Here is a 16819-nt window from a genome sequence, read left to right as displayed (position 1 = left end):
TCTCAGCTCAGACAAAAGTTGTATCAGATTTGACCACACGAGCTGAGAGTGGATTAAGTCATGTCAGTATGACCAGCCTAATGCGGGGAATAGACATGCCCAGCAGGAAAGTTGTGTTATGAGAGCATGCCTGGTGAGCTCCGGCTTTGTCAAAGAAACAAAAAAAGACCGGGAAGACATTGGAAACAACATTGCCCGGCTCATCAGAATTCATCATTGACAAAAAGCACAATTTCATTTACTAGGTCTCGCAAACGGGAAGAGGGCCGGGAGAAAAAAACAAATCCAGCCACTCAAGGAGGATTTGTAGCTTTTTTCTTCGGGAAGGATTTATTCCTAAACCATTGCTCTATGGCAACCAGCATGAACATTCTTCAAATAAATATTCCCCAAGGAACAAGATCGTTGGACTGAAAAAACTTCTCCTAGTTCTTTCTACAAACTACAGATATCATACAAGAAATGTGTCCAGCAAGCGAACCGAAAGAGCGACGGAAACCATCTCTTTCAGATTATAAAGTGGATGATTAAAACTTTCTCTGCATCCGGCCATTTTTGCTTAACCAAAGGGAAGTGAATTGGTCTTGCTGGTACTCCAGATGGGTAGTAAAATATGTGAAGAAGAAAAGAGAAGTAGGAAAGTTGAGCGAACATGGAAAAAATTGCACTCCGAGCCACCTATGAGAAGTGTGCATATAGCCCACCACAGCACTTTTGTTGTTTACACCGGTACACCAGAGGCAACTACAACACGTGAAATCATGTAAGGGTATTGAGAAAATAGAACTCCTATTTGAACACGTTTCCACTTGAAAGCGAGGGTAATTTCGTGGCCGCCTAGTCTAAGAAGCTTTAACATAACTTTGTCAGGATCACTGTTTCTTCAATAGTCAATCCTTCCATGGTTTCGGACTATAATAGTATATATGCCTAAAATGAAGATCTCTTGTCCATCAGCAAGCCGTTACCCACCAGAAAAATAACATATCTCCTGTGATCACTCCTGCATATTTTAGCATCGCTCATGTCCCACCTTCCTCAGATACTCTGAGGAGTCAAGTCCCAAGCGCCTACTAGACCCCACTATTGTTGCTATGCAGCAAGAGTACACATAAAGTCTATGATTATATGCAGACAACACGTTCTGTCGCACTTTCACTTCCGTTGTAGTAATGTCAAAAAGTCCGCTAGTCTCCATAAACTGGAGCCTCATCACAGTCATGCGCGCGGGTCAAATGACGACGCTTTATTAGGATAAAAACGAAAAAAAGGCACGATATATTGCCAGCACTTTGGCTTGTTTGCAAAAGCACATTAACGAAGGCCACGATTAGGGGTGATCAGTACTGATATGCAGCCATTTGGGACAATAGACATAGCACGCCATACGAGCAGTACCTCGTCACGAAAATTGAGCACGAGCAACATTGTTCGCTCAATAGAGATTATCTTTCAAGCAATGTTCACAACCTATGACGGTTTTGCATGACATGGCCCGAATGAGATGAGTCAGAAAAATTACACTGATTAACCTAATTCCCAATCCAGCCAATCTCTTTAGTAGCTCCGCCTTAATACCACGCAATGAAAGCCTTCACGAAGTGGGCATGCAGCATATCTACGCGAACGAAAAGCTGCATTTCGTATCACTACCGAAAATTTGTACGGTCTTTCGCAGCCCATGCTAGTTTCTTTGCTTAGCCTGCAACATAGAGACATATCTCGAATTGTTTGTATGTGATAAAAAAAACAGTCGTGCTTGGACCCGCTGCTGGCTCTTTTTTGTATAGTTTTCGCCAGTCAGATCCATTAGATTCCGCGCGGCTGTCAAGCTCGCACCAAAGCCCCAATAGCTAATTCCGAGCCTCCAGAAGCTCCAAATGCAGTTGTAGAAATAGGGCTTCCTGGGAACTTTGTCGACTGGTTCAGAAACGTGTAAATTGTTTACTCAAGTAGGAAGCAATCATTCTACATTATCGTCCAGCACGCTCTTCACTCGATCTCTTCTTTCATCAGATTTCCATATTCGGTCTTAGAGATAGCAAGACTCGTCAGAATGAAGATCATTGATGGAAAATCAGTAAAACTTACCTAGATGGGTCTTTCTTGAAGTGATAACACTTTTTCAGATATCCGGAAACTGAGAAAACGACACCACATTTACTGTTTTTGCAGAAGTCACGTATCAGAAATACCTGATGGGATTGCATGCGTTATTGATGCATGATGAGCAAAGCTGCTATTTTTCGGAAATCACCTTGTAATTATCTCGCGACTCTTAACCTTTTAATAATCGTCCCATCACCGCAAATTGCTCACCAAGACTCAGCTAATTCAACTTGAAGATCAAAAGGAGCATTAGAGACATAATAAGACACGATGCTAGGTAGGAGATCAAAAGTCACTCAGATCATATGATTTACTCTACTTCGTAACGAGTGCAACGTATTCAAAAACCCCAGAAGGTTTATCTCCCCACGTGCTTTTATGTTCCAACCTGTATATCATGAACCCCGCAACTGCTATTCTTAAAATAGCGCTCGATCTGGATTTAGTTCTGAAGAGCGAAGTTATGTGAATTAGACGTCAAACAGCGTTATAAGTAGGTTGGGCTCATATAGAACAAATGCAAACAATAGAAATTCTTACGTGGAAGTGACCCCAGCGGGATCAAAGCCAGAAGAGGGAATAATGAACTTCCTAGAGTCTCAAGTATTGAAAGAGTGGGAACAATAATAATACCATGACTCCCCTTCATTTTTTGTCTAGAATAAAGTACGAGGACATTGTGGCTTAACCTACTTGGCCATTTGAAAAAATATGACAAACTCACTTAACGAGCAGATTTTATCAGGGCAGGAATAGAGTAAGCGGCCATGGTTTTGGGGCCCTGATTTACGTGAATACTCAAACAATGTCGCGCAATGATCTCGAGCCTCGAGCCGTTCTCTTCAAGCTTAAGATTTTATTTAGGATTGCACAAAGCCTCACATTATAATTGGCCTTCTTAAAGGTACAGAAGATGGTTTCCCGGCTACTGTGAGTCGAAAACTTTAATCAACTATGTGATCCAACTTACAATCACAGAATACCCTAAAACACCGACAGTCCTTCTATTGATGCGATTTATATAACCGCTATTTTGGATACGTGTGCAGATTGGCCCATGCAGCGAAACGTACATGATGATGAATGCGGAGGCTCATGTGCGGGGCTTTAAAGCAAGAAGAAGTTGCGTCGTGGGTGTATTGTGCAGAGTAAGTCGATGTATTGGTGCTTGAATTCTTCCAACACCACCTACAAGCCCAAAGTATTAAAGACTTGACCTGTTCCCAGGATTGATCTGACAGCCCCAATTTAACAATTTTAGATCGAGACGAAGTCTGGAAATCACACCCAAAACTTTTGATACGCAATATTCCCCAAAAGCCTGTGAAGTCACAAATTTCATTCAACGTGAACAGAAATTTAATATTGACTTATACTTTTCTCCTTAGACACAACTGACAGGCAATCCACATTGGCATTTCAGGGTCAAGTTTGTTTTAATTTAGAGTCTTTATTTCTTTTTTGGCAAATACAAAATTTTGATCTGGAACCATGAAGTCACCAATGTCAAGCTCGCACAACCCGAAAGCCTCAAATCCTCAACTATGCGTATCTTCTTACTTCAATAACCCCTCAATGGAGATCCATACAATTGATAAAGAATATGAAAATGGTACAAACCATAGCGACAACTTTTTAAGACAGTTTTCCTTACCGCAAGAAAATTTACAAGACTTTTTGACTGGTTTCAATGCTCAAGAACAAGCTGTTCACGCAAATCAGATGGACATTTTGCATACTAGAGAACGCACATTCGATCAGTTCGTATTACAAGATATGTTCAGAGTTTCTCTTTTCCCTCGCACATACAATGATGTCGAGTCATCTGGAATGTCTTCCACATCAGAGGACTGTGCCAGTATGAACTTTTCTGGGGAAGCTTACCATCTGGTTTCTCCGGCTGAATCTCGAGCCATAGATACCATGGCTGACTTTACAGCATCATCTCCCTCTATCAAGAAAAAAAAGCATAAGCGGAGGCTGCTTATGAATCGTTCGAGGCTTGGATGTTGGATCTGTAGAATAAAGCACTTGAAATGCGACGAAACCAAGCCTGCTTGCACAAACTGCATTCGCTTTGGCATTGAATGCGATTATTCGGTAGAGCGTCCCGCTTACGTTCTGGATTCCAGTCTTAGAAGAAAAAAACTAGATTCTATTATAACCAAAAAACGCCGGCGTTCAGAGAGCACGCCAAATGCATCTTTTTTTGCGAGTGCAATAGAGGAAAATATGAATCAGTCTGACTTTTCATATTTTCGGAAGCAAGAAGGGACAAGTTTTGATGCAGACTAATGAATGCAAGAATCTAGCGGCCCATCACACAATTTGCTTTTTTTTTTTTCATTTTCTTTCTCAATACACAGCTCTTAAGAAGTAAAAGATCTCTCACGTAAAATATGCGGACAGGCATGACATGAATCACAATGCGAGCGTTGGAATTGCTACAGCTTCTATGCCTTCAAAACAAAATCAAAAGAATGTTCAGCCCAAACATATTTTTTGGCATCCCATAGACAAATTGAGATCAAAATCTAGCAGAAGAATTTTTCAGAATTAAGCAAGGTATTGAGTTAGATGTAATGTGAAGGTATCCCTTCGAAGATTGTTTTTGAATTGATTGCCTCTGGACTTTAAACTCTAAAAAATGCCACCAATTATAAGTTTTAAAAACCTTCAAGACCATTAAACTGGCCTAGGGTGCTAAATAATAGAACACAAAACGAGAAGTTGGTTTCTAGCGAAAGAGAAACCTGTCAAGAACTTGGTAATCTCGGTTCTACATCTACCACCGTTGAAAGATCCCGGTTCTACTTGTAAAAAGATATGAAGTGATGTTAATTATGGTATTTAAAAATTATGATTCCGGGGAATTATATCGTGAGTAGACCTAGGATACTTAGACACGGTAAGACCAGATGTATGACCTCTATCAAATTTTCGAGAGACGAAAACATCTGAATCAATTACATCTAGACGATTACGTGGGTTCGTAAACCTTACTTGGTTCGGTAAATGCAAAGAATAACTGAATGAGGCACTGACACAGATTAGACGAAGCATGGCATATCAGACTTTGTACCAAAAAGAAAGACCAAACAGTTTCATCTGAACACAAGATGAGCTTTTGTACGTATTGATTTTTAATTGCACGTCTTAAATGTACCAAACAAAAAACTAAGTGTAAGAACCCGGAAATAGGAAACTACTTAGTATATGTTAAGCAATTTAAGAGGCCTAAAAAGGGCTGTTCTTTAAAGTACAATCCTATTGCGGTGGTGCACTCACATACTGTGCAGTTAACCGGGTTAAAAATCTGACACTACTGTCTCTGATCGACAAAATTTTAGGTATCCTTGCAAAGTCGAAGAAATTTCATTTTTCTGAAAAAAAACAACCATATTTAGCTACAGGAAATACACGGGGATGAAGCCCTGAGGACATGTTCGTGATCAAATATACAGTGTGTGAGATTAAATCTCATGTCCCATCTCCTTCAATTATTTCTTTGATGGTATGAAGATAAATGATATTTCTTGTTTGAATTATCTTCCTTCCAATGACAAGAGTAAGAGCTAAAGTGATAGATGATGCAAATTTATTGGGGAAAAAAGAGAACAACGAAAAAATATGAAAACTATGGGATTTGTCGATTCGCAGTCCGGAATGAAAATGCAAAAAACACAATGAGGTCATCTTAGTAATTCTTTTAGATTGAAGGAATTCAATTCACGCTGGAATTTTTACGACGTCTATGAACAGATTATATGCTGGTTCAATCAGTTTCTAGTTCACTCTTTACAATAAATCATGAGCGAGAAATTCTCGTCCCAACAGCATAAAAACAGAAACCCCCAAAAATTTGGCTCCTCGAGAAATCAATGCACCTCAAGACGAGCTACGAATAATGATAGTTGAGTTCTGGCAAGCTAGCGCCGTTGCTTTTGGAATTCATTCAATTCTTTGATGCGGGCGAGTAGAATAGGTCACTCGTAAGAGTTTGATCTCGAGATCATTCTTGTCCTACGGCAAATTCAAAGTAGACATCAATGGTCCTTGAAGAAAAGTGGCGTTTGTTGTGGGTCATACCCTATACTCTTGATTTTTTTTTTTTTTTCAAATTCATTACTCAACTTACAAAATCACAACTATATGGAAATTTTTTTGGAAGATTATATGACTTAAACGGAAAGTTTTTTTTTTTTTTGCTATGATTTCGAAGAAAAGAGACCTATTTTGCAACTACAGAGCTTTATACACTTGAATGAAGTAGTTATTACTTTCCAATCGAGGGAAAACTAGTAGCCTTCTCTATAAATATACAAGATGGCCTGATTGATCGGTAACAACAGGCGCTTCATGGAATGATTACACAGTGACGTGTGGCTCTGATCATCGAAACAGATTCTAGTTCTGGAGCGACGGAATAAAAGCAAATTGTGAAAGCCTATAGGAGACTTGTCACATTTGCAAATTGAAAATGAGTAATTTATTTGACCATCTGACTTTCGTGACATGAATAACAAACTTCTTTGAAGTGAAAAGAATTTTTTTGGAATGAACCGGTAATGGGGCATATTGTTTTACTTAGAGGACACGTGAACGAAAAAAACCATTCAGTGCAATGTACCCCTTGAACTTTCAGTCATAATAAGCAAGAATTAATCTTCGCAATCGAACACATAGTCTGTCCAAACACTATCCAATCACTCCCACTCAGAGACTCGAATGCGCTTGCGAAGGATGAATTCTTCTTCATCTCCATAGATTTCTGAAATTTCTGCATCACCTGATTCCAACTGCGAGATTCTGCCTCCTCTTCGATACTCAATCATAGATATGTAGTCACCCTCAAATCCAACCCATGGGCCATCGAGTGGGTCCTTCAAATAAGGGTAAGTATAATCTGTAAATTGCTCACGTTCTTCGTCAACGGTCGAGATTTTGCGTCGATGATGTATAGCTCCCGAGCTATATGAAACGGAAAAATCCCCCTCAAGAAGTACTGAGTTCTCTGATTCCTGGGGAATCAAGCAATTGCCAGAAGTACTTTCGTTTGTCAAAAGACCTGTCTTTGGTCTGGGACACAGCACCAAGCTGCTGGAGCTCACACCGGCTCTAGCTAAATTGTATGTTGAAGCATGCAGCAGTCGATCATCGTCAAACTCTTTTTCGTAACTTTTGGGGTTTTGAATGGCTCTTAATGCAATAAAATTATGAAGGGGTAGATAGTAGCGCTCGAAGTTCCAAGCTACAGTCAATGTCACGAGGAATAAGGGCGTACACAAAACAGCAAGTAAGATTGCACCCTCTAGTGCAAGTGTACCGCACATGAAAAGCTGAAATATAATCAAGCCGAAGATGAGTCTTCGGAAGATCATAGGCCAGACTTTCCCGGTCGAGTGCGGAGGATGGACGTAGCTGTATATCAATTGATACTTGTAAACGAAGTATCCTAAAGCAAAATATACAAGCCCGCTGGTAACTATCTTTGTTGAGACAACGGAATAGATGAGGATGATGATGAAAACCAAGATATGCTGAGGCAAATTGAGCCCAAAATCAAAAACAGGTGGGGTGTAATAGAAGAACCTGTAGTCACGTGGGGTCTTTAAAAAGAAACTTTTTAAAAAGAACAATTTTCCGATGACATTCAAAATGACGAAATCCCCTGCCTGAAGAAGTTTGACAGGGAACATGGCCAATCCCTGTAATAGAATCAAGTCAACATAGAATAGAGACAATTTTCTCAACGAGCTAGCCAATTGTGATGCAAATTTGGTTGTGTCTCCGATGGAAGTAAAATAGTCCCACAATGTGCCCGTGATTGTGAAGACTAGAAACAAGATGAAAAATATGAAAAAGAAGTTTTTCAGTAAAGTGGATAACTCGACCTCGCTGGACAGCGAATATCCTTGCTTGAGGGTGAGACTCCGATATAGGTATGGAAATGAAACGTTCATCAACGAGAACAAAAGGGTAGGTAGGAAACCTGTGACGAAAGTGCTAAGCCACTTTGACTTAGCGATCAATTGACCGAGGGCAGGCCAGAACTTCGTTATTGTTTTCACATCAAGCAAAGTGGATAACGATGTCACCAAGAAGAAAATGACCAAATAGCTGATAATGATTATGAAGGTGATCATGTATGATTTTGTAAGTTTCTCATAGTAGGATAGCTTGAGATTCTTCCAGTAGATGTCTTTAGCAGCTGGGGCCAAGGTGACCACGAGTTTGTAGACACGGGGATCTAGGATGGTCTGCGCCGCCATTTGAGCGGAAGCGACCGAGTCCATGGTCACAAAAGCAGATTGTAGAAGAGGGTACCTGGAGTCTTCTATGGGGTAGGTGGACATTGTCGCGTCGTACTTGCTCTGCGCCTCTCTGATTTCGCGGTCAAGAGCGTGCAATTGTTGGGAATAGGCATCTATTTTCTTTTTCGTCATTTGCTTTGCCGAAGAGTCAAGTGTGGGTGCGCTGGGTGCGTTTTCGGGGAGAACCCTGGGGAGGCGGTCACTGTTGTACAAGTCTATCTTCAAACCGAAATGGCGCGAGTATAGTTTTTCCAAACGAGAGATTAGATCGGTCCTGCGGTCAAAGAGCGCTTCTAGAGGCGACCAGTTGTAGATAAGCTTGACGTTCTCGACGCCCCCAATCCCCAAGTCTTCGACGAAGCGTTTTAGCACGAGAGCATCGTTTTTCGTGATGATCTTCCTTGGGATGCCATCGATGCGGATGGTTCTGTCCGTGATTGAGTTCTGCGAGGCCAAGTACTTCTGGCGGGTGCGGATGATGACCTTGGTGTAGTGGAACAACTTCACGTAGACGATGGTGGAGAAGAGGTACGTGAATACGGGGTAGACCCACAAGAACGAGGGGAAGTGCTCATCCAACGGCGGTGGTTTGGCCGCGCCGAAGTCAAAGAGCACCAGCCACACGATGTTATCCTTGTCGTAGTTGCCCGTGAAATAATAGCGGACCGGGCTCAAGACCCCGGCGCACAAGACCAGAAGAAGCAGGAAGATCGTGATGCCCATTTTGAAGAAGCTCAACACCACATAGGCATCAAGCCCCGAACAGTCCAAGACCTCGTCGTCCGAGATGGCCAACACCGCGCCCACCCACTTGAAGAGGTCGTCGGGGAGCTGGCGCCGCTGGATCAGCGATTTGCGGAGCGTGCGGACCGCGTACATGTGTGGCCATTTTCTGCGGAGGAAGCAGAAGAGGAGGAACGTGGATGCCCCGATCACAAGCGAAAGCACGAGCTGGGTCTTGAAGACGCGCAGCTGGCTGGGGCCGTAGATGCCGTTATCGTCCCCGGCAAACATAGTGGGTGCCGACGACTGCTGCTGTTCTTTTTTTTTTGTTTGTGCTTTCGAGGGTCTGCCAGCTGGGCCCGGGGCCAGAGAACACGGCGCGCGCCCCAGGCCAGGGCCAGCGCTGGGCCCGCCCGACATGCGGCTCGGGCGCGACAACGGGAGGCCAGCAGGCCAAGGCCGCCGAGAACCACGCCTCCGTTTGGCGCCATGCCGGCGGCACGCCAGAGCCTCGAGTTGCCCCACTGGCCCGGCAGCGAGAAAGTGGGCTGATTTTGGGCGCAAGGCCGCGTACGCAGATCTGCCAACTGCGTCCAGCGGGATTGTGCTGGTGTTTTTTTATTTTTTTTTATTTCGTCTGTTTTTTTCATGTTGTTGTGAAGGAAGATGGCGGTTTTTTTCATGTTGTTGTGAAGGAAGATGGCGGTTTTTTTCATGTTGTTGTGAAGGAAGATGGCGGTGTCCGCCGGGCGTGGCCCTGGCCCTGGGCGGGCACGCCGCCTCCAGCCATGCCCTACGAGGCAGGCACCAAAAACGGCTGGGCAGCGAAAACCGCAATGATAGGGGAGGGGGCATTTTTTTTTCTGCCGCCCCACACACCACAAGGCCCAGCCCGAGCCCGGCCGCCTGCTGGCGCCTGGGCGTCTAACCGGGAGCCGGGCCAACAACCCAGGCCCAGTACCCAGGCCCGGTACCCAGGCCCAGTACGCATTGTCTTATATCTGCGCGGCCTCGCTTTCGCGCCCGTTTCCCTGGCCTCGCTTTCCAGGCGGGCGACTGTGCAGCCCGCACCCCTGGAGCCAGGCCAATAGAAAAAAACCGCGCCGGGCCGGCAGGCGGCCCTACAGGCCCTGTCCTCAGAACTCGCACTGCGTCCTCAGAAGTCGCACTACTGCCTCGGAACTCGCACTGCTCCCTCAACCGCCCGTACTAGTGGCCTCCTTTCCCTCCAGACCCGACAGCCGACACACCAAAAATGGCCGACGCTTACGTGGTGGTGCAGCTTGCAGCCACCTTCGACGAGCCTGCCGTCTACGTGCCGCGGGACGCCGGCGAGCTCATGGCGCTTTCGTGGTGCACCGTGGACGCCAGGACGCTTGAAACGCTGGCGCGTCAGTCCATCTTGGTGAGGCCCCTGGGCACGCCCGTGACGCCCGCCTGTGCGCTGCGATACAGCCTCCTGTGGGACGACGTGAAGGACGGCGCCACGTTCAAGGCCGCCATGGCAGAGTTCGACCGCAGGCTCACGGCCCAAGTCGCCGGGAAAGACTTCCTGTTTGTCTCCGTGGACGTGCCCGGCTTGCGGGTGCTGCTCCCGCGCGAGGCGCGCGACAAGGCCGTGGTGTTGCCGGGGTACTTGCAGCATCCGCGGGTGTTTGACTTGTGCAACGAGTACTCGAAGTGGCAGGCCGTGCACCCGGAGGCGTTGAGCTACCCCAGCTCCAGCTTGGCCAACGTCATCACGGCGCTCGGCGTCGACGTGGGCCCGGCCTGGGCCGACGAGTCGCCGGACGCGTATACCGTGGCCGTCGACGTGCACGCCAAGATCTTGGCGCAGCTCTTGCAGAAGTCCGTGCCCGTGGAGTCGCACCCCGCGGTCTTGACCCAGCCATACGACGCCGCGCTCGACGCCAAGATCTTTCTAGCGGAGCGCTCCAAGATCTTGTATCTCTGCAACTTGCCGGCCGACACCACGCACTCCGAGCTCGAGGCCTGGTTCGCGCAGGCGGGCGGCCGGCCCATCGCGTTCTGGACGTTGAAGAACCTGGATTCCGACGCCCGGCTCGGCCTGCAGGCCGCCGGGGCCAAGGCAAAGGCCGTCTGCGGCTTCGCGGTCTTCTCGAAACACGAAGAAGCGGCTGAAGCCTTGTACATGAACGGGCGCGTCTTGATGGACAGAGTGGTCGAGGTGCAAGCGTCCTCGACCAGGGTCCTTGACCGCGCGTCCTCCCTCCTCACGCCCTTTCCCCCGCTGAAAAACCGGCCCCGGCCGGGTGACTGGACGTTTCTCTCGTGCGGCTTCTCCAACTTCCAGCGCAGAATCGCGTGTTTCCGGTGCTCCTTCCCTGCAACGTCCACAATGCCGGAGCAGATGCACAACGCCGCTGCCAGCGGGCCCCACGATGGCCCTGCAAATGCCGCAGGATCCACCGGGAGGAGGGCAAAACAAGACGAAAGACAATCTTATGCGGGCTCGGGTGGCTACCAGGACCAGTACCAAGGGAACGGTCTCAAAAACGGGAACCCCTACAACTCCGGGTACAGCCATAACTTCAACCACAGCCACGGCGGCACTAGCCAAAGGTCTCACTACTCCAACCAGGTTCCGTTCCGTGCCGGGGACTGGAAGTGTGCAAACGAGTCTTGCCAGTATCACAACTTCGCAAAGAACTTGTGTTGTTTGAAGTGCGGGGCCTCGAAGCCCGCAGCACTGATGCATGGCAATACGTCAAATAGCCTCAGTAACGGGAACCACCCCGCAGTCGCAAACCCGGGCGTGGGCTCTATGCATTCAGTCAACAACACAGCTGCAGCCATAGCGGCCGCCACCGCAAGTGGCCAGCCTTTGAACTTGAACAACAGTTTCTTTGCCATGCAGCAACACCTGGCACATCATTCACGCCAGAGCACGAGCTCCCCATCGTCTGCTTCGTCATCCCCCATCCATAACAATGGGCTCTACTCCAACATTTCGCATTTGCAGCAGCTTCAGTTCCAGCAGGGCAAAGCTCAGCCGAACGCAAACTTATCACAGAACTTGGGTATGGTGTCAAACCAAGGGCATTCTGGTTTGCAAGGCTCGCAAGGAAGACAGAAGCAATCCCAGTCCTCAAGTAGTTCGCCTGGGTTGTATGTTCTGCAGGGATATCCGTACAAGGGCTCTCGTGACTCTGGCGATGGGAGTGCCGGCAGTGGGAATGCAACTGGTATAAGTTCTCTCAGCAATCAAGTCAGCTCAATGAGCTTGAACCAGTAGTTTCGTGGATACACGAGCGAAGGGCAATTGAGATTCCATGGTCGCACGTTGTCTCAGAGACGCTGCGCATTTGGTAAAACATGATCTGTGTCGTGGAGATGCTTGGCGTTGGGGTGAACTAACTTCAAGGTGGCGCAAAGAAGGAAGGGATTTATTAGACGAGGATTTTTTTAGTGGAGGCAAGGTGCTAAGGTTGGATTTAAAGGTATGCTTGGATTGTTGGATGAGCTGATTATGCTATCCAGACGAAAATTAAAGAAACTCATACAGAAACTATCTTTCTGCAAAACAGAAGAAGTAGACATGTAGAGATCTGGTTCTGCGGAAACAGAATCGGAGATCACTCAGGTAGGAGCTTAACAAATCGGCTGAACAAAGTACTGTGGGGCTCAGCCTTAATTCCTAAGTCAGGACCTAGTAAATGCAACCATTGGGAACCTGTAAATTCCCTCGAGCCAATTTATTTCTGATGGCCTGGGAAAGTGGAGCGGTGACAGCTGATAGTCACCTACTGCTGGCATAGAAGGTCAATGCTTGCATAAATCCAATAAAATGTCTGGATACTCCTGCGGAAAATACAGTTAGAACATGACGAAAGAGACTTAGTTCATTTCTCTGAAAAGGATACGAAGCTCCAGCACTGGTGCCTGGTGTTTTGTTGAAAAGAAGTAAAGAGTTAATCCCTTGGAAAATGAAAGTTAAGATTAACAAGTGAATGGTCCTGAGGCAAACCAAAAAAAAAAAGCACAGCGCAGCCTGCAACAAAGCACCACCGTTATGACATTCTAAACCTTCGAATAATTGCATACACATATATGGAGCGATGATCCAAACAGGAGCACCAAGTAGTAGCACCAGTTAGCAGCAATATCTTGACAAAAACATCTCACCACTAATATCACCGATAACTGGAGCCTCTGGCGCAGGATAAAGCTAGTGGCTGTTCCGGATCTGTGGCGTGAGATAACGAGCAGTCGAATCGTGGATCGTGCACTGGTGAATATGGCAGAGCACGCAGAGGTATTGTGACTTGAAGAGAGGAAAGGGAGATATCAAGCCAACTCATTGATGAGCCAGTTGAAGAGCCCAACAAAAATAGACCTAGTGAGGAAGAAAGAAAAAGAAAAGAATCTCCAGGACACAAAAGACTGGCGCCTACAAAAACGCTTGTCCAGCCCCAAATCCGTGAACGAATCGGACCACCAGAGAAAGCAGCTCGAAGGAAATAGACCCATTGGGCTGTCTCACAATCGACTTGTGAGTGCATTCGGCCGTGCAGGCGTCCACTCTCTCAAACTACAGAAAAGAGCCACATGTATTACTCAGCAAAATGGCCTATTGTCTCGCATAGTCCTCATTTCTATATGTAGCACGGCTGTTTTGGTGGCTTTTCATGCCGCACCGGATCGCCCGGCTGAGAGTCATGTATGTTTACCAAAACTGGGTAGGGTGTCACCTGATCAGGCCCAACGCGCGCAGCACAAGAGGGGACTTATTAGCGTGCCAGCTGGCTTCAAACGTTTCTGCACGTTCACAAAACTTATCAATTATGGAGCTCACTACTTATACTCTTGCTGGCATCTATGCTGTTGGTGGCACTATGGGCTATGTTCTCCGAGGATCTGTCCACTCCTTGCTTGTCGGAGGTGCTGTGTCTGCTCTCTATGGATACTCGGGCTACTTGTTGAAAGATAATGCGGACTGGGGCTTGAAGTTGGCACTAGGCTGCTCCACTTCGATGCTTGCCACCGGGATTGGAAGAGTCATTGTCACGAGATTTGCTAAGCCAGTACCTGTGGTGTTGTTGGTGTTGGGAGGATTGTCCTCGACCTACTACTTTGGGAAATACAACGAGTTTCAAGGTCTCCCTTGAGGACCGAAGTATAGCACCTAGTGGTCGCGCCAACTAGTTGCACCCGGCCCCGCCTAATGACATCATGAAACACTAGCTAGTCGCGCCAATAGTCCCAATAAATTGAAAATAATCGCGCCAGTAGAGACCAATGAAACCTCACCGAGAGCGAGTAGGATTAAGTTCCGCACCCGCATTATTGTCAGCAGCAGATTCAATACTGCATCTTTGTTAGCAGCAAATTCAAAATAGCGATTTGTCAGCAGCCGATTGAACATTCCTGTCAGCACCAGTACCAGTATGGATATGAGCACCACAATATCGAGCCAAGGGCCTTCAATGAGCGCACAACAGCAAGTTGCACCTGGAACATAAAACACCAAAATATGGCCGGATGCTCGCACCAGTCCCACGCACCATTTAGCCACACCAAATCTCTTCGGCATCAGCGCCAACACCATCAGATAATATTCATACATGTCCACTAACTAGCAACAAAAAACACCATCAGCCCACTTCGGTCGACCCCTCAAACATCATCAATTCAAAGCACACCAGCTGGTCTGAGCACCCGCCAACTAGTAGAAGTAGTACCAAGGACACCAGAGATTATCGATACCGCCAAACTATAGATGTTGCCAGATGATAGCCCGAAATGCGCCACCGAAATCCATCATCCATCTAAACAGTATCAAATAAACCGCATCAATGTCCCTAAACAGCCGCACCAGCAGTATTCAGTCACCAGGTTGCACCCAATATCCCGCACCACCAATATTACTCACACCCACCGAAATGACGCGCAATATTACCCCCAATACCCATGATATTTCCACCAATACTGCCCACAATATCACCCGCAGTATCACCAAAATAATACCCAAAAATAATACCCACAATATTCCCAAAATAATACCCACACCGCAAATATCACCACACCAGCATCCTCACATCAACATCATCTACCACCAGCTGCACCAGACTTCACTCCTCGCCCCAAATCACCCCCCGCACATCGGCCCCGCCACGCTGTGTCACGAGGTATCCGCCATGTAGCCATCCCTCACGTGGCAAGGGGAAAAACTTCCGTAGAGGGAGAGTTTTTTCCTTCCTTTTTCTTCCTTAAGGGTTTTAAGAGAAAAGTAGTATTCTAAGGATCCAAAGTACCGTACATACTTGAATTGAGAAATCTGATACTAATACGCTGGCATTCCAGCCGCGTGCGAAAAAGAATACGCACCGCACCAAACCCACCTCACCACACCAAAAACCCTAATAAACCAAACCTGACCCGCAGACCCGCCGCTCCCACTGCACCAAATCTTGCTGACCCCCTCCGAAAATGCCAGACAAGTACTCCATCATCCTCCCCACATACAACGAGCGCAAGAACTTGCCGATTCTCGTGTACCTCTTGGACAAGACATTCAAACAGGCCAAGCTCGACTGGGAGGTGATTATTGTCGACGACAACTCGCCCGACGGCACCCAGGACGTGGCCAAGAAGCTCGGCGCTGTTTTCGGCGCCGAACATATCCAGTTGCGCGCAAGAGCGGGCAAATTGGGCCTAGGGACCGCGTATGTCCACGGCTTGCAGTTTGTCACCGGCAACTACGTGATCATCATGGACGCGGACTTCTCGCACCACCCGGAGGCGATTCCCGAGTTCATCGCCAAGCAAAAGGCCGGCAATTTCGACATCGTCACGGGCACGCGCTACGCGGGCAACGGCGGGGTCTATGGCTGGGACTTGAAACGGAAGTTGGTGTCAAGAGGCGCCAACTTTTTGGCGGCCACCGTGTTGAGACCGCATGTGTCGGACTTGACGGGCTCGTTCCGCTTGTATAAAAAGGACGTGTTGGCCAAGGTCATCAGCGAGACGAAGTCCAAGGGCTACGTGTTCCAGATGGAGATGATGGTGCGGGCCAAGGCGCTTGGGTTCTCGGTGGGCGAGGTGCCCATCAACTTCGTGGACCGTGTTTACGGCGAGTCCAAGTTGGGAGGCGACGAGATTGTCCAGTACTTGAAAGGGGTGTTTTCCTTGTTCATTGATGTCTAGGTGTTTTGTATGCGTCTGTAGGACCAGAGAATAGCTGTGAGACACGCTAGTGTTGTTTTGTGTAGGCACAGTGGACTGTTGTGGTGGTTGCTGATACATCAGACGTGTTTTGCCGATTGCTGGCGATGTGGGCTCCGCAAGCGATTGGTGCGGACGTTCTTCTCATGGTAGCTAAGTATTAGAGTTCAGTTTTATGGATGTTTTCGGCACAGTGCCATGCTTATTTTTAAGCTTTTTTTTGAGGCTGTTGAAGACATGACTTCTATGTGACTATCAGTGTTTCGAAGCGGTTGTTCATTCACGGTGGCTGCCAGCATTGATCATCAGTTGGGCTGATGATGGCCCATGGTGCACCACGAACTCTCCTCCATTCAAAAGCATTTAGATCCATTGGGGTTCTCGAGAACCCAAATGAGTTGGGAGCTTTTTTTTGCAGGTACCAATTATACATTCTCACAGTTTCTGAATCCAAGTGTCTAAATTCTGAGGTTTCTCAGCTTTCAAAC

At 47.0% G+C, this 16819-nt stretch overlaps 8 protein-coding genes across 8 annotated transcripts; 6 read left to right on the top strand and 2 right to left on the bottom strand.

Annotated features, from left to right (window-relative positions):
• Positions 1–3600: 3600 nt before the first annotated feature.
• UME6 (Zn(II)2Cys6 transcription factor UME6) lies at positions 3601–4404 on the top strand (the record flags this gene model as incomplete). The annotated part of the gene is made up of 1 exon (XM_018854164.1): positions 3601–4404. One exon carries the CDS (start codon positions 3601–3603, stop codon positions 4402–4404), a length of 804 nt encoding a protein of 267 aa, XP_018712109.1.
• A 2411-nt stretch (positions 4405–6815) lies between these two features.
• On the bottom strand, positions 6816–9566 carry METBIDRAFT_12086 (uncharacterized protein; the record flags this gene model as incomplete). Its single annotated transcript, XM_018854162.1, has 1 exon — positions 6816–9566. One exon carries the CDS (start codon positions 9564–9566, stop codon positions 6816–6818), a length of 2751 nt encoding a protein of 916 aa, XP_018712108.1.
• A 184-nt stretch (positions 9567–9750) lies between these two features.
• On the top strand, positions 9751–10319 carry METBIDRAFT_188459 (uncharacterized protein). The gene has a single exon (XM_018854818.1). The coding sequence runs from the start codon at positions 9935–9937 to the stop codon at positions 10235–10237; it is 303 nt and encodes a 100-aa protein (XP_018712107.1). The 5' UTR covers positions 9751–9934; the 3' UTR covers positions 10238–10319.
• Positions 10320–10401: 82 nt separating this feature from the next.
• On the top strand, positions 10402–11853 carry NRP1 (Nrp1p; the record flags this gene model as incomplete). The annotated part of the gene is made up of 2 exons (XM_018855331.1): positions 10402–11498; positions 11604–11853. Coding segments are annotated over 2 exons (1347 nt in total), but the record flags the coding sequence as incomplete, so codon positions are not given.
• A 2098-nt stretch (positions 11854–13951) lies between these two features.
• METBIDRAFT_41065 (TMEM14 family protein) lies at positions 13952–14275 on the top strand (the record flags this gene model as incomplete). The annotated part of the gene is made up of 1 exon (XM_018857348.1): positions 13952–14275. One exon carries the CDS (start codon positions 13952–13954, stop codon positions 14273–14275), a length of 324 nt encoding a protein of 107 aa, XP_018712105.1.
• On the bottom strand, positions 14218–14848 carry METBIDRAFT_188469 (uncharacterized protein). The gene has a single exon (XM_018854819.1). The coding sequence runs from the start codon at positions 14731–14733 to the stop codon at positions 14338–14340; it is 396 nt and encodes a 131-aa protein (XP_018712104.1). The 5' UTR covers positions 14734–14848; the 3' UTR covers positions 14218–14337.
• Positions 14848–15453, top strand: METBIDRAFT_188454 (uncharacterized protein). Its single transcript, XM_018854817.1, has one exon. The coding sequence runs from the start codon at positions 14963–14965 to the stop codon at positions 15308–15310; it is 348 nt and encodes a 115-aa protein (XP_018712103.1). The 5' UTR covers positions 14848–14962; the 3' UTR covers positions 15311–15453.
• DPM1 (dolichyl-phosphate beta-D-mannosyltransferase) lies at positions 15454–16481 on the top strand. Its single transcript, XM_018854820.1, has one exon. The coding sequence runs from the start codon at positions 15597–15599 to the stop codon at positions 16311–16313; it is 717 nt and encodes a 238-aa protein (XP_018712102.1). The 5' UTR covers positions 15454–15596; the 3' UTR covers positions 16314–16481.
• Positions 16482–16819: the final 338 nt, after the last annotated feature.

This window comes from Metschnikowia bicuspidata, assembly GCF_001664035.1.
Source record: "Metschnikowia bicuspidata var. bicuspidata NRRL YB-4993 chromosome Unknown METBIscaffold_3, whole genome shotgun sequence".
NCBI classification, from domain to species: domain Eukaryota; kingdom Fungi; phylum Ascomycota; class Pichiomycetes; order Serinales; family Metschnikowiaceae; genus Metschnikowia; species Metschnikowia bicuspidata.
This window is presented reverse-complemented; position numbering and strand designations above follow the sequence as displayed.

Excerpts from the sequence above, each read along its gene's own strand:
- METBIDRAFT_188454 (XM_018854817.1), top strand. The coding sequence starts at position 14,963 with ATGTCCCTAAACAGCCGCACCAGCAGTATTCAGTCACCAGGTTGCACC.
- METBIDRAFT_188469 (XM_018854819.1), bottom strand. The coding sequence starts at position 14,733 with ATGTATGAATATTATCTGATGGTGTTGGCGCTGATGCCGAAGAGATTT.
- METBIDRAFT_188459 (XM_018854818.1), top strand. The coding sequence starts at position 9,935 with ATGCCCTACGAGGCAGGCACCAAAAACGGCTGGGCAGCGAAAACCGCA.
- DPM1 (XM_018854820.1), top strand. The coding sequence starts at position 15,597 with ATGCCAGACAAGTACTCCATCATCCTCCCCACATACAACGAGCGCAAG.